Source organism: Lipophrys pholis (genome assembly GCF_963383615.2).
Source record: "Lipophrys pholis genome assembly, chromosome: 3".
In the NCBI taxonomy this organism is placed as follows: Eukaryota; Metazoa; Chordata; class Actinopteri; order Blenniiformes; family Blenniidae; genus Lipophrys; species Lipophrys pholis.
In genome coordinates, this window is record NC_137627.1 from 3,579,306 (window position 1) to 3,605,692 (window position 26,387).

Sequence of the window (26,387 nt, forward strand, 5' to 3'; positions counted from 1 at the left end):
ACCGTGAGAGAGACAAAGTACGTCCCGCAGGTGAGTCCGCAGCCACTTCTTCTTGACGCGTGACACCGGGAGGAGTGCGGGAGCCGCTGCGGAGGAGCTGACAGGCCGCGAGCTCCGGGAACAACCACCCCCCCCCCCAAAAAAAAACCACACCGAGTCCGCATCTCAGGTGAGGCAGCCGCGCTCTGGAGGATGCTCCGTCAGGAGGAAGAGGAGCCTGCCTCTTCCTCCTGCTGCTGTGTCGGGCTCAGTGTGAGGGTCAGACAGGAATCTAAACCCAAATCCTCCACCTCTTCTTCTTCTTCTTCTTCTTCGTGCGCCTCTTTGTTCACAGGACGCAACAACTTCAGCTCAACACTGTTTCTCCCTCATTTCCTCTCAAACATTCATCCACACAATCTCATCACCAGCTGCCTTTTCTTTTCTTTTCTCCTCATCTCCTGTTCAATCTTCTCCTCACGCCGCAGTTTTATTCTAAAGTTGTTTTATTTTAAAGGGGATGGAAGATGAACGGCTGTGCATGAGAGAGAAAGAGAGAGAGAGACGCCTGTGTTTTACAGTCTTTGTTTCAGCAGCTTGATGATGTTGTTGATACCGAACAGCTGAGCGCTGCTCGTGCTGGAGCGTGCGTAAAGACGCAGCGATGCGTCCGGAACGCCGCGGAGAGCCGGCAGCAATAAAAGCTCCGAGAGCATTTGGGTTCGGGTTAAAAACCTTGATCCTGAAGGGAAATGACAGCACTGCTCCCCACGTAGAAAGAACGACGTGTTAATGAAGTAAATTCAACAGGATGAATTAAAACGGGGGTTCAACATGCAACTTTACAGCCCCGTTGTTGTGGCTTAGGTTTTAAATAACACAAAATTACATTGAAATGTAAAGAAATAAGGGGAAAGAACTTAAAATTGTATCTGACGGTTCTTACTGTGCAATTTGAATAACCAAAAATGGTTAAAGTTTTTTTCAGCTGAGTGTGTATGACTCTAAAGTAATAAAATTCAAATGGTAATTTGTGATCAACATGGGCAGATATTTGCTTTAATCAATGCTGGTTTAACTCTGTTTATGTGGAAAGAAATGAGCAAAACCGAGTAAAAGAGCAAAACAGCTGGAAAGAAAAAACAACTAACGGCTTCAAATGGCTCAATACTGTGAGCATAACTGTTCTCAGTAAACAACTGAGAAGAGCTTAAAAACCTTTGCCTCTAAAGGCAAAAATGTAACTCGTAAAAAAATCTAATCAAAACAATCTCAAAACTTTTATCAGTGTTAAACAAAAAAAAATTGTATTTTAAATATTTGAAAGAGAAATTAAATGGCCAGAAAACAAAAAGGGATTTATGGGACTAAAACGACGTTTCTCATTAATTTCCTCTTTACCATCTAAACTTTATACTTAAAAACAAAATAATCCGTGTTTTCTTCCTTTTGAATTGATTATTTGGTGATAAATGGTTGACATTTGGTTTTGTTGGTCCTGAAAGTTGCTCAGCTTGAAATGAGCGGTGCGTAAAAGCAGACTATTATTGTGAAGGAGTCCTCCCGGATGTGCTGGTGGTGTTTGGGGCTAGTTTGACAGGCAGGGGGGCAGGAAGGATGCAGATCGGGGTAGAACAGGAGGAGGAGGAGGAGGAGGATGATTCCAGTCCAGTTCAGACCAGTTCCGAGGCTTTCCCTCATCCACCGCAGTCTACTTTGTCTTTTAAAAGACACCCACAACATTCATGCAGTCTGATTATTAACGCCAATAAAATGGGATCATCTAGTTTCTGCTCACAAACGATCTCATACAAAAACACCTTCACACTCTTGTGTGTTTTTTTTTTGCGAAAGCATGTTACCAAGGCAGATAAACAAATAAATATTAAATTAATGATGTACTAATATCAGGTCTGTATTAGAGCGGAGCTCCAATGTCCCAAATTTAAAATGTGAATTTAAACGTCACACTCATTGGAATGCATTGAGACGTCGACTACTGTTGTTTTTGTGATATTCCTAAATATACTTACAAATGATAACTGTTTTATTTAGTTATTAATTTTTTTTGAACATCTGTTTTGTTTTGAAAATTCTTGCCTCTATTTGTCACATTCGTCGTGAAGAAAAACATGACAAAGTGTCCTGGATTTACACAGCAGCTGTCGGGTACATGAACGCATCTCAGAATCTCGCGCCGCGCTGGTTCGAACCGGCTGGATCCTGCGTTGCGTTCAGGTACTGTAGGATCTTCCAGGAACCCGTATTTTCCTTCCGTTTTTAACGGGATTCAAACCACAATTTATACTAATATTCGCACATCCTTCTCGTGATCAACAAACATCTGCATTAGTAGTCAAACCTTTCGTTTTAATTTGTTTGTTACGCGAACAAAGAGGTAATCCAGCGCATAATTGTGTCCTGTGTTTTTTTCTTTAATGAGTAATTGAATATATTTTGCTTTTAATCTTCTGATGTCAAAGCAAAAACTGAGATAATATATTTGGTGCTTAAGTCATGCATGGCATTAAAAGACTCGCCCTGCTGAATATATAAGCCCAGTAAAGACCCTCTTCACATTCCTCTCCCACACGTGTTGAATGCAACATCAGCCTCACGTGCGACTGCTGCAAGCGCCTATGTCACTGACAGCCAATCACAGAGGAGCCTTTAAGTCCGCTGGCCAATCACAGGCGAGGGGGCGGTGGGCGTGGGTTTAGTGTCTGGAAGGTCTCAGCTGTTTTCTGTTTGAGCTCTCTGGGCCATCATCATCATCATCATCATTATCATCCTCATGATAGAACAAAGAGATGAAGGTCCCGAGCTTATACATTAATCCAAAACATATCCCCGAGAAGTCAAACAGAAAACACATTGCATACCAGTAGGAATTTAAAAAGGAGTTTTATTTAAATCGCCACATGTTTTTGTTCTTCCTCTGCAGGCTCCAGCATCCTGACCCACGTCCACACACACACCTTCTACCTCCACCGCCGCCAACATGGCCCCCACCCTTGCCACTGCCTTCTCCCGCCGCTGGTGGATGGCGGTGACGGCGGTCATCGAGAGCCTGCTCTTCTCCGCCGTGCTGCTCGGCTGGTCGTCCCTGCTCATCATGCTCAAGTCGGAGGGCTTCTACTCGTACCTGTGCAGCGGCCCAGGTGAGTCACACGCCTCACCGTACGTCGGCGCGTCGTCGACAAACCACAACCAAACGTCAGCATTCGTGAGGTCGGATTGCGGGGAATAAAGACGAAATCTGAAGACGTGACACCGAAGAGGTGCAGCATGTGGCTTCAGTAGAAGTAGCAGTGTCGACTACATGCAGGTGAATGACGCTTCATAATCGCTCCCGGCCCTTTAAAACTGGCCGATGGGTCAATGTTGGCCCAAAGGCCAAAGTTTGGACTCTCCTCGACTTGAATGAAGACAAAATCTAATCGGGTAAAGGTCAGAAATGCAGGAAAACCGTGTGTGTGGCACAAGAGTTCAGAAACCAGACAACATGTCGAGAATGGAAACAAACATTAGTGGCGGTCCATTAGAGGACACTTATGTTTGGATGTATTTACAGTTTGTGTGAGACGTTGACGACGCCCCGACACCCTCCGAGCTGCAGGGGAACCAGAAGCTTTCAGCAGATCCACTCCGGTGCTCTGGGGCGCTTTTAAGCTGCGTGGGCGCGGCAGAATTAAGGACGTTTTAGCGGCGGCACAAACGAAAAGCTTTCACAGGAAGTGCTCTGGTGTCGGCGTTTCCTCAGCCAGGACACGCTCACAAAGCGCGTCTGAACCAGAGCAACAGATGAGTCGCATTCTGCAGCGTCCGTCCAGATCTCTTCCATCTTGTTGGTCCATCTTCCCAGGATGTGCTAATCGGAGCCCGTCTCAGTGAAAGATGTAAACATACGGGAATAGACGCCGTGTCCGTCACTGTCGTCAGAAGGGCTCGTTTCCGTCCTCGGGGCAGCAGACTTGTCTGTGAATGGCACCATTCATCCCTTCAGTCTCCACACAGGCTGTTTTCTGTCTCTTTGATGCTCCGATTGTGTCTCCATCTGTGAATTTCCCTCTTTGTGTCCAACAAAGAAGCACTGATGAAAGCCTGCCGCGATCATCTGCTGCCGTGATTTATCATATGCGGCATTTAATTCGATCGGACTCTGTTAAATCCACACGCCGTGACCGAGCGTCTCCTCGGAGGCTGCTCTCGGTGTCGTCTTATGACGTCACATTAATAAGCAGCTAAGACGTGACATAACTGTGGGATAATTATCTTTGCAGTCTTTGTTTCGAATATTCAAACTAATGAAAATTTTAAAAAAAATTTAAAAAGACAGACTTCCATCTCTTGTTCTCCGTAGAAATTTAATTACATAAATGAATTCTTTCTTTTTCAAAGTCGCTTATTTTTAGGTTTTTATGAATAGAATCATTTTTATTGTTGCTGTCAAACCAAAATTTGTATTTTTTTTTTTTAAATTTGTTTTAAGCTCCGCCTATGATTTCCCGACGTTATTGCTAAAGTGAAAAAAGTTGTATCATCAGCAAATAGTATGACTCTTATCAGTTGTGAGATTCATACAAATTGATCTTGAAGGTATAAACAGTTACAGGAATCTAACTTTTTCAACGCTTTCCATCCAAAATGTGAATTTGAGGACAGTTTGAGTCCCTATTGTCAGCTGAGGTGTTTGCTTTAGCAGCTGTCTTGTCCTACTTAGACTAAATCTACTATAAACTTTACGTTTTTTGAGTCGTTTCCGAACCTCACTGCAAATTTCTCAAAGGTACATCAGCCTGTTTGTGTGTGTTTAGGACAGAAATATGCAGATTTGTAGAAATGCTTTCGTGGCGTTGTGCGAAGGAGCTTTGTAATTAGATGAAATTGTTTGTGTAAAATGATGCTGACGTCCTGACCCGGCTGTCATCACTTCTGTTAGAGGAGCTTTAATGAGTGGATTTGATTTATTTATTTATTTTTTTGCCTGGTCGAAGCGGTCGTTACGTCGCATAAACCGATATTTTTCCTGTAACTCAAAGCGATAACTTCCCATGGAAAGGAAAGCGTAAACAAAGACAATACGGATGTTTAGCCCTGCGTGTCACCTGAGGTGCTGTTTGCTCGATCAAACCCGTCTCAAAAGGTCGGTGTATTTTTAGCTCGTCTTGCTCTGGTTTGAAACTCGTCGCTTCAGTTCAGCCCCCCGACTCGCTACTTGTGGTGTGAAAGTGTGTTTAAATACTCGTCAACAGCTCTCCTCTTCCTTTTTTGTTTCTCTGCCGGCGGGGGTTCTTTCACAGAGTCTCTCTTGTTTTATTTTGCGCTGGAGTTGCTCGGTTACTAGTGAAGCTCGAGCTGAAGTTGGTTCGGATCCTGTAGGAAAACAGAGGAACGTTTGAATGTTGTTGTTGAGCGATAGGAAGAATTGAAGGCAGAGGTGATCTTTGAGGAACACCTCGAGATGTTTCACAGCCGATCTTCAAACATTTCCATGTATTACTCGCCTCTAATCTCAACACTGCCCCCTGTGGTTACTGGTGGTACTGCCATGTGTGGCTCAGATCTGTAAGCTTCCAGGAGACGGACGGAAAATAGAGATTTGATTTGCGTTGAATACAAACAGTTACGATGTTGGTGTCTTTGCAGCCTCCAAATGACAGTCGGATGATTGACATTTTCATTAACAAATAAATCGCATAATATTTGAGTGAATCACGATTAATTGCCATTTCTCTTCATATTTAAAATCTCTTTAGAATTTGCAGAGCCTGAACGCAGAGTGCATCTAAACATAATTCACCATAGTTCAGTCCGTCTCTCCCAATGTTCCTCTAACTCCGACAATAAATTTGAGATATATATATATATATATATACACCGTGCAGCGTTCGATGTGTCTGATGTCACGTTTTGTTTTGTTGGCTCTACCTTTGCGTCACAGTATGTTCCAATATGCTGATTATCAGCTGCGTCCGTCCGGATGCGTGTGACTGACAACCAGAGAGCGCCGTTTGCACAGTTGAGCAATGATTCAATCAGCTGGGTCTGAAGTGACTCGTCTGTACCGACGGGCGGAGAAAAGGAAGGACATGTCAAGATAGCGCGACCAGATTTAACTGTTTGTTCAAAGTGTACTCTGAACGCAGTGCGGGTCAATGGAAAGACGCTTTCAGAAAAGATCAAGTCAGTCTGTTCTATCACCGCGTGTGTGAAGGGACCTCTTCCTTTATTGACTGGAGTTTGTTGTGGACGTTTGATTAGTCAGCAGTCGGGGGGGCGCTGGGGGACACATGCTGCTGCCTCCTGTTAGTCCAACAGTCAGCACTTAATACTGTGACACTCCTCCAACAGCAGCCTGAAGACAGGGCACCAAATCTCCACATCGACCCAACGCGTCGACACACAACTCCTCAGTTTAGACCTTTTAACAGTCATTGAGTGGATTGTTGTGATTCCGTTTGGACGTATTTACGCTCCCCAGAGGCCCAGTCTTCAGGACTTTGTTGACCCTTTTCTTTGAGTGCCTGCGATGTAAATCATGGAATTTCCCTCAATGATCTCCCAACAATCCTTTTTGTGAGGAACTCGACCTTCACGGTGCACAAACTCGGTTTAACGTGCAATGATTATGTTGAGAATCGTGATCGATTCAGTCCACATTTAGGACAAACTGGAATGAAATGCGTCGTGTCGGAGGGAGAAGACCTCCGTGACGGTTGTGAAGCTTCATGAAAACTCAGCCGGTGTCCTGGAGTTAGAACGCCGCTGTCATCAGATTCTCATTGAAGCCTTCTCGCCTTTCAACATCCTCCGAGACCTGTTTTGATACGACGCGTTCGCTCCACGTGTTGTCCCTCCACATGTCCTCTCGGTTTGACCTCCTTTTTTTTTTTCCACATGAGTCGAGTGCGTGATCAACACCGACATCAGAGGTGGAGGCAGATTTGATCTGCAGTCGTTTATGACGCGGTGCAGAAACTTTATCCTTGGACATGAAATGGGGGGGGGGGGGGGGGGGGGGTTTCTTCCCCTCCTCCGTCCTGACGGCCGGTTCTCCTCTTTGATGCCTTCATGATTTTCACCATAAACAAGTCGATGTGGGAGACGGGTTGTTTTGCCGAGTCGTCCTTCTCCTTTTGTCCCGTCTCTCCGTCCGTCTCCCGATAACCAGAAGCGGCACGATAAAAATAGACGCCACATGAAACCTGCGCACTGTGTTGATGACGGGTTCGGAGGAATACCGAGCCAAACCGTTGCAAAAGAGCCCCCCCCCCCCCTCATCCACCTCCACCCCACCCTCCCTCCAACCTCATCAAACCCCATCAGGAGTCCGGTCGGGGTTATTTTTATCTCCTGTTTGTGCTATATTGTGTTGTTTGTTTTTCCGCCAGACTGTTTACGTGACCTTTTTGAAAAGACACTCTGGGCTCTTTGGAGTGAGAGATGTAAACGTCGAAGCCTTGAAGAGGAATATTACTAGTGACATGTACCAGCTCATCTCTGCAAAAGAAATGAACGTCTGCTGTGTGACGGGAAAATAAACAGATTGAAGCGGTTCATCCGTTTGGATTAATTTGGGGAAAAAGCTGATATAACAAATGTGGAGCTGAAGAAAATGTAGTAGAACTAAAATAAATAAAAGGTTCAAGGGCCTGATTGTGAAATTTCTGCTATTTTATAGTTTCATAAGAAGTCAAATTATATAAATGTTTTTACTGTTCACATCTACATATCTGTATATTTGTACAAAGCTATGTGATATTATCATATATCTCATACAGTACAGCTGTAGTTCTAACAATTCCAATACTAATAATTATACTTTTTTTAGATAACTATATTATAGATTATTATGGCCTTTTATTTTTTTATTATTCAGTTTTTTATTTCCAAATACAATATGTACACTCAAGGATTGGTAATCTTTGGTTCCATCAGCAATCTGCAGACACTTTAGCTTTATAGATTCATTGAACAAGTGTTTGGTTTGGAAGGCAAGAACCCCCCGGGAGCAGATTGATGGGGGGGGTTTCATGACTTCTCTCTCTCTCTCTGCGTCCAGGTAACAGCTCCAGCCTCAACCTCTCCAACCTGTCCACGTCGGAGTTGGCCGACGAGCACGAGGAGTACCTGATGATGAACAACTGGCCCATCTGCAAGGACCAGGACGAGATGCTGAACCTGGCCTTCACCGTGGGCTCCTTCCTGCTGTCGGCCATCACTCTCCCGCTGGGCATCGTCATGGACAAATACGGACCCAGGAAGCTGCGTCTGCTCGGGAGGTGAGGCTGGATTAGGAAAAAAAGCTCAGCGCGTGGACGTCTCTCACCTGCTGGCCTCTTCTTTGCTTAACCTTTTTGTTCTGTGCTTACAGCGGCTGCTTCGCCTTCTCCTGCCTCCTTATTGCGTATGGAGCCAGCGATCCCAACCGTGAGTGTCTTTGAGCGCACGTCCAACACATTTCTTCTGAAGGCGTCATCAACGCAGCGCTGAATGCTGACGCGGCAGTGACGCTCTGATCAGTCAGACACTCCACGGTCTGTTGCATCTGATTTGCGCTCTCTCTCTCTGCAGAACTGTCCATCCTGATCTTCTTTGCTTTGGCGATGAATGGGTTTGGAGGCATGTGCATGACCTTCACTTCTCTGACGGTAAGGAAGCTTTTCAGGGACTTTTTAACTCTTAGATCTGGTTTGAAGGTGAAATCATGCTTCTTGTCGCTCAACAAGGCTGTTTCTGATAATATATATATATATATATATATATAGTGACCCAAGTAGAGTAAGAGATTTGTAAAGGAGTCAAAACAACAAGAAAACATCAACAAAAATATATTACAAGGAGATTGCTGCTGTTTACTGTTGCTGGTTGTGATTTTTAAAACTTCAAGGTTCTTCTCTTGAATAATTGTACTGATGGTTCTGACTGTAAACTATCCAAGATAACGGAAACCTCATTTACTTCTAAGGATTTGCCGCCATTTGATCTGAAAGAGCTCCTCATTTCAGAAGTGAATCTACAGTATGTTGGTTGAATGTTTTGGAGAGTTTGATTATCTTTTAACTTTTTTGCTTGTTGGATGAAATGTGGAAAATTAATAACTCCATAAAACAAACAGTTTTTGTGCAGAAAAATGCAGCTTAGTAACAAGATGTATAAGTGCAAAGTACATGAGCATCAATTATCTTTAAAGGTTTTACACAAAACTGCAAAAACATCAGAAATGATAAGATTGGTAAATAAACATTGGTTTCATTCATTGGACGAGTTAAAAGAAAATTAATTTTATTTGTTCACTCTAATAAATGGCATAAAGACAATCGCGTACAAGAGTCCGTTTACATATTCACTTCACAAGAACTCTTTTTAAATTATTGCAGACTTCTGTTTACGAAGCTTGGTAAATCATAGAGTAATAAAGTAAAATTAAGTTTCGTATTGTTTAACTTCTATGCAGTTTTGTTCTCTTCTGTCTTCTGTGTGGCGCGAAGTTACTAGGGTTCCCCTGTGGGATTAATTATTCTATTTTATTCTGTATATTATCAACCTTGAAAACAAACAGTAATTCAGTCTGGGTGGTTAATAATAAAAACTGATTCACACACTGAAGGAAAAATCCTGAGGTGAAGGGTTTTTTTTTCTAGTGAGGTGAGAGAGATTTTAATAAAAAAGGGAATACCAGGTTGATGTGTACCTCTGATAAGAGAGGTTAGATAAGAAAGCGTGGGGGGGGGACTGCAGAAAGCGAGGGATGGAGGCAGCGGTGGCCAGAGAAAGTGCCGCATCACAGGGGAGGACATGTGGGCGAGACATCCAGAGAGATCCAGTGCACATTAGTGATCTATTATTCACTCCGGCTCTGCCGCCTTGGCTGGGAGCCAAAAAAAGACCTCTCCTCATTACTATTTTATCCACAGCAGAACACACGGAGCATCGACGGTACAGTGTGTGTGATGGGAAGGATTTCACTCCATCTTGGTCTTGGGAATAAAATTGCTGCTGCTACTGTCATGTAGTGAGAGAGAGGACGCAAACAGGAAGCACAAACACAGGAAGTGTGTGTGTGTGTGTGTGTGTGTGTGTGTCCCCACCCATGCCTCTGTTTCCTAACTAGGCTGCCAACTGGGACTCTAACTGACACAAACACATTCAAATCGAGCTGGTTTCATCCTGCCTTCAATCCCAGCTTGTTTTTTTCTTCTCTAGTTTCAGCTCCCCCCCCCCACACACACACACCCACACTCAGCCTTCCTCAACAAGGCCAGACCTGTCACGTGCACGAGTATCGTGCCCCACTGTACGTCAGTATTTTAGTTATTTTAGCTGCAGCGGGCCTCTGACCTCCGGTAAGCAGCAGTCTCGGCTCCCTGCGGCGCTCCGCAAGTGTTTTGGTTCCTGCGCTGCCTCGCTGCGTGCGGTGGGTTTACTAAAAGACCCGACTATGTAGGATTTACTTTCTGTGCAAAAGAAAATCGGTCTGCATTCCAAATTAATAGTTGACGTAAAAACTCCGAAAGGAGCCTCGCTCCGAACCCTGTGGAACTCCTCGCTGTGGGAAGTTGTTGCCAACTTCAGCAGAAAGCCACAAACACAACAACCCCCCCCCACAACATGCCAGGCAATCCTTAATCACACTAAATTATTTAGCTGAAAGCACAAAGCTGTAATCTCCGCTGTTGTTCTCCCATTGAAACTGAATTTAACAGACTGCTTACAAATGATGGGCTTACACGTTAAAGAGTGTGTGACTGGTTTGAATCCCACTACTGACACTCTGGGAGCGGTGGGTTTTTACCCATTGATGATTAAATCAGTGTGTAGTTAAGTTAAACAACTATTGCTTCAATACACAGAAACGACTCGCCCAAGGGGATGAAATTATCCTCAATAAATATTTAACCTCAAATATAGTTTATTTAAAATGTAGTTGAATATGGTTTTGTTTGCCGCTATTGTGACTTTTTTTTGCAGTTATCAAAAAGGGTATTTTCATTTTCAAGAATTTTCGGTTGCTTTTTGAGAAACTGGAATAAAAAGTTATTTCTCACGATTATAAAAGCAAAGAACTTTGCATGTGGTGCTCCTGCTATTCATTCTGTGAGTTTATTATGGTAGTGCATAGAGACTCCTTTCTAGGAAACCTGCGGTAGTCTCAGTTATTTTTTGACTCGGACCAGATTTTTCTTTTTTTCCTTTTTGACGCTGCTGCTCTTTCTTTTCCTTATCGTTCTTTGTTTTACTTCCTCATTCCCTCCCTGTGGATCCCCCTCAGAAAATAGCGAGCAAAGCGGAGAGAGGGGTGGGGTGGGGGTAAACGGCTTCATGTTACAGAGTCTTTCTCGATGCACAGACGACGTATAGACGCATACGTGCATGTGCAGCGCCCACGCCCTCGCTGAAAGCCCCTCCTCTTGTTCTTTGTCCCGTTCGTGGCACGTGTGGGAGACCACTCTGAAGCTCCACATGTATGTTTGCATCATATTGTATGAGCGTGCAGCTCTTGGTCACTAATGTGGCTTTCGGGTGGTGGGGAAAATACACAAGAAAAGGCTAAAAGATGGAAGGAAGTGCAATGTTTATGCTGGTTTACGGCTCAGGGAGGCCAGAGCAGATCTGATCTGGAGTGTAATGGTCACAAAGAACTCAAACGTTCACTTTTAATCCCGTGTTTCACTTTATTTTTTGCCAACTGTTGCAGTTCAGACTGGATCAGTCTGACGCATTAAAAAAAAAAAAAAAAAAAAGGGGGGGGGGGGGGGGGGGTGAAATGACATCAGGACGATAGAGGTATGGCGCTGGTCAGCTGGTGTTTGCTGATCTTCAGGATAAGACGCAGTCCCGGTCTCGTGCGTCAGGGCCGGACCGGTCGCAGCTGGTTCTCAGTTTCCACTGGCTGCAGCACAAATGCCCTCTTCCTCCTTTCATTTCTCTCTTCTTTCCTCTCAGACACACACAGCTTCCTCTTTTCAGCCGCCATGAAAGGTTTTTATCTCCCCCCCCCCCCACCCCCCCCCCCCCCCCCTCTCTCACACTCCCTCGCTCGCTTTGTCACCTCGCATTCTGCCTTTTCCATTTCCACTCTCAACACTCGGCCCAGGCTTCACACCAAAAAAAAAAAAAAAAAGTGCAGAATGGGCTGAAAAGTTGGCGAGATAAGGGGGGATGACAACAGGTCGGGGTTTCTACAAAACATGAACAAACACAAACTGGAAGTGGGTCAAACTGTGAACACTGCGTACTAATACGTTCATCCTCACACAAAGAAATGACGCTCAGGAGATTTCATCACACGTGTACTACCAATACCACAAACAGACGGTTTACGTTAAAAACAAGTTTTACTACGCGAACAAAGAGCCTGAAGATGTGCGAGCAGCTGTCCGAGATTATGCAGTGAAAACGGCAGCTGCAGACACATTCATGACGTATGATTTCTACTATATTATATTCATTTTACCATCTTTGTCTTTTCGACCAAACTCTCCAGGATTCACTTTTTTTCGGGAGGCCAGTCTTTGTAATTTGACACCTGGCTCTGTTTATACAATAACAGCATTAGGTTGAATAGACTGTGGTTGGACGCGTTCTCAGATTGATCTCATACGTACTTTTTAAGGTCGTTTTACGATACGTTTTCCTAAACGTGAGCATTTTCTCGATGTACTCTCTTTATGTGTTGAAACACGGGAAAAAAAAACAATTTGACTGTATTTCTAGTTTATTACGCGACTTGGCTGTATGTGGCACACAAACGAGAATGGCATTGTAGATTCCCTTTTAAAGTGTTGTAAATGTGATATTTTCCAGTTGGATTAAATAAGTTCAGGTGGGTTTAACCTTTTTGTTTTTCTGCCCGTTTGCCTTCATTAAATCCCTTTTTTTAAAAGCTGCCTTGATATTTAAAAGTACTTCATTTGCCCCAGGATATTTTGGCTAGAGCCCATAAGTGCATGTTTGTTTGTTTTTTTTTAAGTGAATGAGTGCATTCATGCATATAGTAATCATTGGTTGTGTTTAATTTGCTACAAGAAGGATTATTCCACAATCTTCATAAATATTAATATCAAACTCCTCCAATTCACCTCCTTTGCTGATTATCTGCAACTGACATTTACACCTCGAGGACCGAATCCAGCCGTCGCTGTGCGTATCTGCAGGTCACAGGAGCTAAAATGTACCTTTTCAAACACTGAGTGTGTGTGTGTGTGTGTGTGCACGCTCTGCATGGGCGCGAGAAAACAAAAAAGCGATTCACATAAGAAGCAACAACAAAGTGGGTGGTGATACGCTGGAGAGGCATCTCTCGGACAATTGCACTCTCGGTCTTTTCCCTCACTGTAGTTGTTGTGATGTTAGTGATGTAATGGGGATCAGGGGACTAGAAGTACTAGTTGAGGATTAGTCGAGTCTGTGATTAATGAGGCAGAAAGGGGAGGTTGAGGAAAACCGGTGAAGCCTCCAGGACAAACACGAAGTACAGCAGGTGATGGAGGTAATCTGGTTGTGTACGTCGATGGCTCAGAAACATTGATTACATTCCTACCAAGATTAGAAAATCGGCAAAACAAAGTTCTCTGAAGTCATATCTTAAAAAGAATTGGTTCACAGAAAAACAAGTTTCTTTTTGGCTCACCGCTCAGAGTTGATACCAAGACCTCACTGCCCATTTTAACCAAATCTTTTCTTGACGTAACAAAGACAAAACGTTGTCGTTCACCTCATTTCTGCTGCTTCTAGATCTAAAAAACATGTTTAATCTTTGAAATAAAGAGAACTCAGCTCAGAACCTTTTTATATACAGATTTGCTTTAAATACAAAAACTCTTAGATTTTATGAAATTTTGTATTTTCAATATAAGTTTTATTACATTTTAGCCACTTTAGTTTTAGCCATGTTGAATTAAAATCCATTTTCATTGTAAACTTTTCTTTTTTTGGACTTAAATTACCAGGAGGTGCATTTTGAAAGTCAACATTAATCACCTAAAGTGACAGACGGGTAAATTAGTGCGGTATGACGCCAACAAAGTGCAAATTTATCAATATTTATCACTCGGTCTTCTGCACAAGAGAAGACACATTCATTTAATATGCTAGACACTTTTTAATTGATGTTCATGAGCACAACATCCAGTGAAAACATCAAGAATTGGGTCAAATGTGTGTTTATGTCTGTTCACATAGGCTTCATGTGATTGGCCCCCGCCTCATGTGGGGTGAATGTTTATACCTACACCGTCGGTTGGATGTGCACCTGACGCATCAACGGTCTCTTTGCCCTTCGGGGTTTAACAGTCACAGAACTCACCTGACATGTCTGACTGATTTGTTATTGACTCAGCCTCCAGAGACAGTTTATCCAAGCCCTTAAATCCAGCTTCTCCTTTCTTTATTATTATTCGGTTTTTTTATTCCAAACCGGTTCTTCACCTGGTTGTGTTTTTTTTTTGTTTTTTTTTGGAAAGCGACTGACTCACATTTGCTGGAACCCTTTTAAAACTCCAGTGTGACGCAATCTTGTTATTGGACCAACATGTGGTTTGGGAGTCTGGTTCAGGCATGCTGTTGCAGACGATGTTGTTTTGCTTGTCGCACGTAATTTTTGCTTCGTTCTCCACCGTGTCAGATAAACGCTTGCCTGTAGCGACAAAGCGGTTCACACAAAAACCGCTTCCTACATCCGTGTGAGAGCCGGTGAGGTGAATGACAGAAAGGTCGGGGACGGACTTATCTGAACAGCAGTGGCCTTGGTTCTTTGTGTGTGGAGTGAGAGTCCTCAGGCAAAACTGACTGCAAGAGTTTCAACGTCTAAAAGAGCTGACATGACTAAAATAACTCATGACTACAGTATAGAATACAGCTAGAATAGATACCATTAGTGTTGAGACTGGTCTTGAGACATTTTCAAGGTCTTGGTCTCGGGTTATGTGGCCTCGACTAAAACATTAACTACTGGCTAAACTAGCGGTAACCGCTAATGCAGCTACAGTGGCTAACATAAAGAGGTTCCGCTTAAAATAGCTGTTGAGTCTAAAATTGCTCTAACGTCTGAGTCGCTTTAAGGAATAAAAACAGTCATGAAAGATAAATAAACCAAAAAAACAAGCAAACGGCTATAGCCAATGAATAGCCCTAACGGCTATCGTAGCTATACGAGTTAATGCCAAAATATAAATGATAGTTAGAAAGAAACCTGCTAAAAGTTAGTTATTTCAAAGTGACTAAAAGAGCTGAACTTGTTATTACGACAAGCCAACATGTAAAATAATTCTGCTCATCCAGCTAAATCACTATTCCAGCTGTGGAAAATGCTAAAAAGTCTAAAACGACTCAAACAATTGAAGCTAAAACTGAAATATGGCCATAAAATGTGATGATTCACAGGTAAGACAAATGTTTGACTAGATTATTGGCTGTGCTCAATTAGCTCCAAGCTAATTATATTTGGTTTCATTGGTTTTAAGTCATGACAGAACATTTGTACACTCGGCACAAATTCATAATAAAGTGACACCTTGTTGTGAAACGGCTCAAGCTAAAGATTTCGTTTATATCACAGTAGCTCTAAAGTCTTCTCACAGCCTTTTTGGGTAATGACACGTTCTACAATTCTATTATTTTAAGATATCTGTTCCGAACAACAGATTTCATACGTTGACGGGAAGTGAACCTGTTGACTTTACTGACTCATCATCTCCAAATCTGTGGAAGGGGAAAAAAGAAAATGAAGAAAGATCAGGACTCCCGCGGTTCAGGGGGAAGTCTGTTATTTTGGATGTCATCAGCAATATTTGCCTCTCGCTTTTTGTTCCAATTAATCCAGACAGTGACGTGTGTGTGTGTGTGTGTGTGTGAGGGTTGAGCGAGTTCAAGCTTCTGGTTAACAAGCTGCGCTCCCGCGGCGAGCCCAGCGTCCGGACTCAGGAGGTCAATGAGAGGAGATTGGGGGGGGGGGGCAATTCTCCTTTCTTACAAGGAGCTGCTGGTGTATTTTTAACTCTCTTGACCACAGCGAACCCCTCCGGACTTCAGCCAGCGAGGGTTCGATTCCCTCGCTCTCTGCTTCTTCTGCTCTTTGTCGTCCGCTCCCCGATGAATCCTGTTTACATTCTGGAGTGGCTCGCCGGAGAACGGCATGTGCTGCTCTCTGGAGTGGAGGGTTGAGCAACTGGCTTTTCTCCTCCAAGAACAAAAACAACGCCACTGGGTGTACTCGCCGTATCAGCCGTCAATAAGGTCGAGTGCTGGAGCGCCAATGAACGCAGTCCTGCATCGGGGAGGTCCGTAGGCTCTATATGACGACAAAGATTAGAGGCCCAACATGTTGATAATCTGCTGTTGCTCAATCTATTTATAGATCTCACCGCGGCTCACGGCACCACTCTGCCCCCGATGATCATATTTACGTCAGATCAACCGTATCTTTTTAAATTAGTTTTATTTATTTGAAGGACCGATGTGTCGTCCAGCTCGAGCGTTCTGCTTTGTTTCGTCCAGAGCCTGTTTGATGGGTTTTCATTGGTGCTCTGCAGTGGGGAAAAAGTTTTCTCTGTTTCTCCGGTGACGGCGTAGAAAATCCGATCTACTTGGAACTTTGTCCTGAGGCGTCAACGAGTAGATACTGGATTATTTTAACCACTTTGAGCTCCGGGATAACAATAAGGCTCTTTGTGGAAATGTGACTCCGTTTCCAGAGAGGCTAAGATTTGCTTTTAGTCTATCTGTGTGTTTTCATCCCAGGCTGAGAGCTGATCTTCTTCTTCTGTTCTCTCTGCAGCTTCCCAACATGTTTGGAGACCTGAGGTCCACGTTCATCGCCCTGATGATCGGATCCTACGCCTCTTCCGCCGTCACCTTCCCCGCCATCAAGGTAAAATTCACGACTGACCCTGAGATGATCACTCATCTGTCCTCAGACGTGGAGAATTACCTTCAGCAACAGTGACGCTGATAACGGAGACTTCGATTTCCCCATCACGATGGATCTGTTTTCTCCTCCCCCGTCTGCAGGTGATCTACGATCTGGGCGCCACCTTCATCTCCATCCTGCTGGTTTGGGCTGGCTGTGCCTGCCTCGTCTTCCTCAACTGCTACATCAACTGGCCCCTGGAGCCTTTCCCCGGCCCGGAGGACATGGACTTCACGTAAGATGAGCACTTTTAACTTTTAGCTTGTTTTAAGTGGCGATTTTAAAAATGTCATTTTTCATGACTTTTGAAGCCGAAAAGCATGAATTCCTCCTCAGAAGCTCGTGTTTGCAACACAAATGCAAAGCTCCTGCTTGTGCACTCATCTTTTTTTGGATAAGTCTTTTCTTTTTATTTCTTTTTTTTTGTGTGACTTGAAAAATGTTTGAAGGTAGAATATCAGAAAATATTAAGCAAACTTTACCTTCGAATTGGACCAGCTCATCTTTGTATTTTTGTGGCGAGAACCTCAAATGTCTTATTGAGCCTTCAAATGTTGACAACTTGTGCGGATATTTTTTTTAAATCCATGAACACACGAAGCGAGGCTGCAACGGTATTAGTATAATTTCAGGTTATAAGACTCATTGTAGTATGTTTAAATTGGCTCACAGGCAGATACACGTACCTTTTACTAAAGCTCATATTAAGCTGCTTTTACAAGCTTTTTTTGAAATAAAATTAAAGCTCTAACTTTCGGCGATGTAGCAAAATGTGTGTAAAAGCTCACTCTGGCACACAATGTGCATATGGGTAGCCTCCAGCCATCGGCGCTAAGCAGCCGCTGCAGTTTTATTATTTATCCTCAGGTTATGCTTTTGCGGTAATTTGTTTCCGGCTGAGCCTGCATTCTCCTCCAAACCTGCAGGACTGCACAGACGTGCATGGTCGCACAGTAAATCCCAGCAAAGCCGTCGAGCTCTAGAAGTGAATCACCGTAAAACCGGACGATCAACTGGATTTCCTGAGCTTCTTCCAGTTCTGACCCGCCGCCTCTCTTTCCCCCGTTCTCTCAGGGTGAAGATCAAGTTCAGCTGGCTGGGCTTCGACCACAAGATCACCGGGAAGCAGTTCTACCATCAGGTGACCACGGTGGGCCGCAGGCTCAGCGTGGGACACGCCATGAAACTGCAGCAGCAGCAGCAGCAGCAGCAGCCCTCCGCGGATCTGACCACGCAGGAGGCCAACAAGTTGTGTCTGTCCACCGTCGACCTGGAGGTCAAGTGCAAGTCCCAGGAGGAGAGTAAGTGAGCCGAGGAGCTTCAGGGGTCACGTCGGGAATCTGTGGGCGTCACCTGGCGAAAGCCGTCACAACGTTTTCAAGTGGAAACGCAAAACTTTAGTTGCGTTTTGGGTTTCCGTTTACACTCGACAGCTTGGTTTTGTTGCTGGTCACGAGGCTGATGTGAAATTACAGACACTTGCTGCTGTTAAAGGTGTGTGAATGACATCATCTGAATAGTGTCCAGATACAAAACGTTTCCGTTAAAGGTTCCCTTCCAGAATCAAAATTAGTTTTAAAGCTGATCATGATTAAACGAGTTAAAGTAATTGAGTTTAAAAACGAAGCTTTAACAGATTTTTCTATAATAATGTCAGATTTGAATGAACAAAAAACAACCCTGAAAATGATTTGAAAATGAATAATTTTGTCATTAATTTCTATACTCTTAACATATAAACAAAGTCTTTATTGCAGTTTTTTAATTTTAATTGGTGAAGAAACTACAAAAAATCAAGTATTAAAAAGAAAACTGAACAGAACCAAACAAAATAGGTTTGTATTTTTTATTTTTATACAAAACCTGAAATATTTCAAAGGTTTCCTTTTGTTCATTAAACGAATTATGTGGAATTTAAACATTTCCATTATTGCATTCAACTTTTCTAAGTGGATATTCCTTTTTGTAAATACAAGGAACCATAAGTGTCTAAATTGATGCCATTATATATGTGCAGAATACTTCAAAATGTGTCGCCACGGTTTATTTATGTGCATTTAAATGGCAGCTTGTAGTTTCCCTGTGATTTGGAGAGTAAAGCCTGACCTACATCTCGACACAACAATGAGACTCGGCTGCCCTTTACGTCTCGTTTGCACCGCCTTACATTACCCCACATCCACGATAAGCTGACCTCTCCTACCCCGACACCCCCCCCAGGCCTCGTCTGGCCCTCCCAGCTCACCGTGGCGGGGTCAGGGACCCCCAGCAGGGGGGGCTCTTTGGTACCAAACGGACCGTGGAATCTGTTTGGACCCTGTTCTTGAAATGCTGCTGGAGAGGAGCATTGCTTTTGACAGAAGTGTGTGTGTGTGTGTGTGTGTGTGGACGGATTAGAAAGAGTCAGACTTGTTGCGTACTGGTCTTTGCCCCACTCATTTGCAGCGGTGAAGTTTTCTGAGTATCTAAACCAGAGGAGTCAAACACGAGACCCGTGAGCCCAAATCCACCCAGAAGTGACTCCAATCTGGACCAAACCACAAAGGAAATTGTGAACATTTCAAGAAAAATATAGATTTGTTTATTTTATTTTTTTTAACAAATTATTTAAGAGTAGTGGCCACAACACTGAGACGGAGCTGAGATATTAGAGATTCATTAAAACCATTAAAAGTATCTTCCTCGTCGCTGTCAGGGTGACTTCGTAAACACACGCATCATAGAGAGTGTCATCACATGTGCTCTGCGCCACAATAAGGAAAACTTAACTCAAAGGTTATTTATGTTTCATGAGTCCGGCCCACTCGAGGGGAAACTGGGCTGTGTGACCCCCCCCCCCCCCCCCAGACTAAAATGTGTTTGACACACCCCAGATTCAAATTCACTGCCCAGCTTGAACTGAAGACCGAAGGGGCGCACGCCTCTAATGGATCACTTTATTTGTTGCAATAAAACACAAATTCGGTTAATGCACGTCCCTCAAAGTGCTCCTCAAACATTCCGAGGCCGGATGAGCGTGATCAAACAATTGAGGTACCTGTTGTCTGAGGCGATGGAGCCATCTGCTCCGTGTGTGCCCCCTCCATTAATTGGTCCCACCATATGGACGGCTCACTGCCTTTTTCCATTCAGATACACAACTTTGATTAATCATCAACTCCCTTCGTCTTGGCGTCCTCCTGCCTCTTGCGCTCCTTGAGCAGGTTGAGGCTCGTTGCCGGGGCAGCCGGCAGCCTCCGGGGATATTCAGGTGACATGTAACAACCCCCCCCCCCCCCAACACACACACACCCACACACACGGGAGGGGAAAATAGAGCAGGGATGAGTCAGGGCTTGTTTGTGCAGTATTTGACAGTTTAAAGCCTTAGAAATCATTGTGTCTGTTACAACAAATAATTATCCGCAGAGGAGTTTCATCCTGCAGGTTGTTTTTACAAAAAAATACATTCTTTTAATGTAAACATTCTGTAGAAATTAAAAGAATGCAAGCGGTTGGTGCAGATCTTTTTCGTTTTTCCTGGTAGTTTCTATTTTTACTCAAATTTTTGTTAATATCAAAACAAATAAAAAAAAGTTAAATAAGAATGTTCTCAGGATCGCTCTCAAAACGTAGTCATTTCCTCTTTGGCTCTTTTATTATGTCAGCTAACACATTTCATTAAAATCCACTAATTTTCTTTCTGGCTCCAGAATATAATCTAGGTCTTGGTGAAAATTGAATAACTTGGATTGAGGTAAATAAATCATGGAAACGTCTTCTGCTTATTCCTCTACTACAGCAAACTTTTATTTGCGCACACGTGACCAGCTTTTCTTTTTAACAATAGAATATTGCTTAATTTAATTGCGAAATAAATAAAATTCTCTTTTTGTCATCAAGTCACATGTCAGATGAAATAATAAACTCTAATTCTCCAATTCTGTTGTCATTGAGTTGCTCACTACACCATCTGGTAGTAGACAATAGAAATAGAAGGCGGGATTGTTTGGAACTAGATTGCATTGCTTGTTTTAAAATTGCTGTGCAGCTGTATGTAGTATATACTGGTCTTTGTTTTTAAATAATTGTATGCATTTTTTTTTACTGTTTTAATGAAAATATCATTTTGTACCTAATAAGTGCAGCCCGACTTTTAACATAACGTCCTTGTCCATGCTTAATGTGGCCGGTTTCTTTATTGAATGTCGACTTGCAAAACTCATTTTTATTACTTTGAAACTCAAGGATCTTTCACCATTTTTATATTAAAGCAGGTTTATTTTATGAAAACGGCGGCGATGTAATGAAAAACATAATGAAAGCATCTCTGCAGCCCATCTCTGTGATATTTGATGTTTTTCCAGTGGCGGGCCGACTTTAATGAGCTCTCCTCTGTCATTTCCCCTGCAGCTCAGTCTTTCATGAAGAGCATCTTAAGCCCCATCTTCCTGCTGAGCCTCATCACCATGTGCGTGACTCAGCTGCGCCTCATCTTCTACATGGGAGCCATGAACACCATCCTGGAGTCTCTGACCGGAGGAGACCTCAGCACAGGTAGACACCGCTCTGCTTCTGTCCCGTCAACCCTCCAGTTTTGCTTTGAAAGATTTGTAACCTGGTTCTGACCTCCCTGCCATGCTGCTGATGCAGTGGAGAGGATGCATGTTGGTAAGAGACCACTGTCCCCTCCACCTCAAACTGTCTGTGTTGTGAGAGCATGAACATTCCCGTCAAAATCCTCCATGTGTTTGTGCACGATGATGAGAGTTGCCCCCCCCCCCCCCCCCCCCCCTCTGCTTTCTGCCCCTCAGTGAGCGTGTACACCTCCATCTTTGGCGTGCTGCAGCTGCTGTGCCTGGTCACCTCTCCTGTGATCGGCTACGTCATGGACTGGAAGCTCAAAGACTGCGAGGACGAGAATGACAAGAGCACCAAGCTGTAAGGAGTTCATGAGGAGAAAAAAAAAAGCTTAATAAAAACAATAACACACAGAAAAGGCTTTAATTTGGTTAAATTCTCCTACTTTCTCAGTGAGCCCGGTCAGCCTCGTCGCCAGACCAAACAGATACAGAAGATCGTCAACGCCACCAGAGCCTTCATCTTCACCAACCTGCTCCTGGTGGGCTTCGGGGCCACATGCATCGTCCCCAACCTGCCAGTCCAGGTATGAAACATGCAGGACACAGTGGAGAGGGTTCTCAACGTGCATGGCATGCTGGAGGGGGATGTTAACGTGCAGGGAAGGAGGCGGGTGTGTGTGTGTGGGGGGGGGGCTCACACTCCTCAACATGTGCTGCTGCAGCCTTGAATTGAGGGTTAACACTGCAGAGATGGACAAGATGTTCTAGCAGGGCAGCAATGCAGCTCCTCCAGTCTCGCTGTGTTGTGCTGCCACCTGCTGGATAAAAGTGTCACTGATGCTTTCTTTACCAAAGATGAACGCACATTGAATTCCAACGAATCACGTTTTCTTGCTGTCACTTTCAGCAGATGTCGATGTCACGATATTGATAAATTTGTGACGTATTGCGCTGCCTGACCTGATACTAAATTGAAAAAAATAAAAATAAAACTCCTTTCTTTTCTGTCCTCAGATTCTGTCCTTCGTCCTGCACACGATCGTCAGAGGATTCATCCACTCTGCGGTTGGAGGCCTTTATGCTGCCGTGTAAGTGTGAAACATTTTTCATGCCTTTTAAAAGCTGGAAAATATAACTAATCTGCTAAAGTTTTAAGAATGTGTATTGAACTTAACTTCTAGCAGTTATTTAAAATTCCTGTGTCTTGTACGATGACGTTCATAAATCCTGTTTGATTGGATGGTCAGACAACCTATTACATGGGTGCAAAGCTTTATTTCTCCACTTTCTGACTTTTTTTAAATGGATTTTCTACATTTAATAATTCCTCTAAAAAATTATGGCTATGACAGCTATGCAGGTCAATTCCAGCAAGAAGTAACAAGATGGGGAAAAAATTGTTAAATGATCTTAGCATGATGCTAAAAATGCTAAATTAGTTTTCACTATAATTCTGTCGTCATCCACATTTAGTAAGGCAGTGATTAAAGTATATTTGTCCCCTGCAGGTACCCGTCCTCTCAGTTCGGCAGCCTGACGGGCATGCAGTCCTTGATCAGCGCACTGTTCGCCCTGCTGCAGCAGCCTCTCTTCATGGCCATGGTGGGACCCCTGGAGGGAGACCCTCTCTGGGTAAGCTTTCACCCACCGCTGCGTGAAGGAGAGCCTGTGGAGACGTTTCCCCCCTGAGACCTTCTGGGTTCCTCCTGCAGGTGAACGTGGGTCTGTTGGTGCTGAGCATGCTGGGATTCTGCCTGCCGCTCTACCTGCTGTGCCACAGCCGCTACCTGCAGCGCCTCCGGGACGAGCGCGACGACGACCCGAAGATCTACGTCAAGATGGGCGAGGACGGCGTGGCCAAGGCCTCCGTGTAGAGCCGAGGAGCGTTCAGGAGCTGCTCTGAAAAGAGGAGGTCACCTACCTTTCTGACACGTGGGATCGATTCACTCACTTTATTGATCCACACACACACACACAAACACACACCCGGCCTCACCCTCTCAGACACCAAATGCTGTGAAATGCACGCTCGCATGCACTCGAGCCACAAGGGGGCGTCTCACAGCCCCGACCGACTGCACCTCCGAGGAGAAAACTGACTCAAAAGAGAGAACAGACTCTTCACGTCTCCTCCTTTTCACCGTCTTTCTGGTTTGACTCTCGTACATGGTTCTACCTAAAAACCACAGAAGAAGAAGATGCAGCCATAGAAACTGATTTCTGGTGCTGCCAACTTGTCCGACTCCAGTAACCATGCTGACCTTCATTTTATTTTTTTTTGGGGGAGGGGGGGGAACTGGTCCGGGTTTGTCGGCGTGCACGGCGGCTCTCAATCCGCACAGATCTTGACTTTCTCTCTCATGAAGAAGAATCCACAGACAGCAGTATTCGTAGCAGGTCAGGCTGCAGCTCACGGGGCCCTCATTTCAATACACGACATTAAGTGTCCAGTTTTGCTATTTTAAAACAGTCCGACAACAAAGTACAGCAATCTCTTTACCCAAGGCTTTTGGGAAAAGCTGAACCAATCGTAGTGCGCGTGGCTTTCCCCTTTAAGAGCCAGGTGCACTTGATGCAGCACGATTATCAGGGTGAATGTTGAATGTTACAAATGTGTGGCTACATTGAGCTTAAATTTCATCCTTTAAAGAACAAGAAGAACTTTTGATTTTGTTCGTCAAGCTTCACTTTCGCGTGTGCATATATAGGACATTTATATAAATATATGGCATTAACGTTGCTGCATGAAATCGGCCCTGTGCTGCCCCAGCCTCCACACAGATGAGTTAGTCACTGAAACGCTGCAGCAGCGTTCTCGAGTTAGTGAGTGTGTGTGTGTGTGTGTGTGTGTGTGTGTGTTGCATAACGCAGTGTGAGGACTCCTGTAAACACTGCATGATGCCAGAGATGAATCTGGCTCTTTTTATTATCATTACTGTTTTACTCAGTCACTGGTGCAGGGAGACACACACACACACACGCGCACACACACCTTGCAGGTTTTTATTTGTTGTTTTTAATCTGTATGTTATGAAATATGTAACCCTTTTTTTTTTTGTATTTACTTGCAATATGATGTGCATTGTTAAATCTTTATTCCTGACGCATGATGTGACCATGAGAGGGAGTTAATGTGTCCAGAGAGACATCACATTGTGTGTTTTCAGAGGCTGGAGTGACGCTCCACACGTCTAGTTTAACGGGGTTTGGATTCCTAGTAGCAATAAGCGCGAGCGGCTCTGCAATATTTCAACACACACACACACAGCTGAATTTTGAAATATCTAAAGGTGCTAGCTGCTTTAAAGGTACAATACGTCATATCTTTTCTTAATTTCTCTTGTTTGCTTTGTGCTGCAGAGGCGGCTAAAGATACAAGCTCGACCTGGTGATGCCACTCTGCGCCACTAGGTGGTGCAGTGAGTCACTAAAGTGTCTAATCTCAGAGAGCCATTGGAGGCTGCTTCAGCGGCTCTCCATCACCTTGTATTCCTCCGACCGGCTGTACCTTTAAGGATAACTCCTATCAGATTATTAACAGTTTATTTTTCTCTACAAAGCGGCCTCCAAAGAATCAGATTACTGCTCGAGAAGTTTGGTTGTTTTTTTTTGGTTTTTTTAAATGCTCCGTCTTCAGGTTTTGTGGTGATTTCAACTACAGCAACAGCTCTGGGAAGCTTAAATTAACTAACCACCACTACACCAAAAAAAAAAAGGGAGATTCGATGGGAGGCAGCGGGCCGAAATTTAGAAGTAAATGCAGAAGATTAAAGACCTTGGAGAAGTTGGAAGAGAAGTGTGTGTGGTTGATGATGCTGGGAGATAATAATGGAGCTGAGACACACTTCCAAAGACAGTGTAGTGGGAGGACAGAGCCAGGCAGGGAATGGTCCAACAAGTCCGTCCATCCATCCATCCATCCATCCATCCTTTCATCCAGGAGCAGGTCATGTGACGCGTATCCAGAGCGGAGAGATGAGCCTCCGCCGCCCCCACACGCACCCAGAGAGATTTAAATGAATGGCACATGATGCACTTTAGACTTTTAGAAGAATGGACCTTAATCATGTACTTGATAATAGCCCCCCCCCCCCCCCCCCCCCCCCACCCCGCCACCTGATTCAAAGAATGTTGACTCAGAGCTTCAGGTGTAGATTTGTATCTTCAGGACCTGGGAATAGAAAGTCGCCCTTATTTTTTTACTCACAAACTAAATGGCCTTGGAGTGTGTGGAGAGCGGCGGCGGCGTCTCGTCTCGGGGCTCAGGATCGTGCTCACGCAGGAGTTTGTACAGAGGAAGGTGTACGGAGTCACGTTGGTGCCAAAATCGAGCGCTGGAGACAAAAATTATAGCCCCCCCCCCCCCCCCAAAAAAAATGCACTATCAATTTCTGTCCGTATAGACAACAAAACATTTATTTATTGTCCAAAGTTTGTGTTGTAGACATTTATTGAAAGAAGCTCAAACCACGTTCAGCCTAGGAAGCAGATCTGAATCAGAATTAGACAAACTCACTAATATTTATGCAATCAGTGATTTAAAAACATGATTTCTACTAAAAATTCTTAAACAAATGTGGGACCGTTTTCAAAATGTTTTTTTTTTTTTTTTTTTGTGAAAATACATAATATTTGCATCTTTTTTTTTAATATTTTATTTTTCGAAAACGAGTCGCAATTTCAAATAGTTTCTGATTTAATGCAAAAGTAGTTGCAAATTACAAAATTTTCTTCTGTGGCTTTGCTTAATTTGCTTGGAAACATGAATTTCCCCGACTAAATTGCAGTTAAAAAATTTTGTGACTACATTTAAGTTTTGTTTTGTTTTTTAATCACAAATGAGAGCATTTCTTCCTATTGGAATACCATCGGGTAATTTCATGATTGGGTGTAAAATGATTCAAACATGTTTAACTAATTTTAAAGTGAAATAA

At 43.8% G+C, this 26,387-nt stretch overlaps 1 protein-coding gene across 1 annotated transcript; it reads left to right on the forward strand.

The window, feature by feature from the left end:
* LOC308107346 (large neutral amino acids transporter small subunit 4-like) lies at window positions 1–25,225 on the forward strand. The gene is made up of 14 exons (XM_080459667.1): window positions 1–169; window positions 2,924–3,140; window positions 8,045–8,264; window positions 8,357–8,412; window positions 8,557–8,633; window positions 16,760–16,852; window positions 16,993–17,126; window positions 17,966–18,192; window positions 21,284–21,427; window positions 21,685–21,811; window positions 21,905–22,037; window positions 22,468–22,541; window positions 22,962–23,085; window positions 23,166–25,225. Exons 2-14 carry the CDS (start codon window positions 2,981–2,983, stop codon window positions 23,325–23,327), a joined length of 1,731 nt encoding a protein of 576 aa, XP_080315793.1. The 5' UTR covers window positions 1–169; window positions 2,924–2,980; the 3' UTR covers window positions 23,328–25,225.
* The last annotated feature ends 1,162 nt before the right edge of the window (window positions 25,226–26,387 follow it).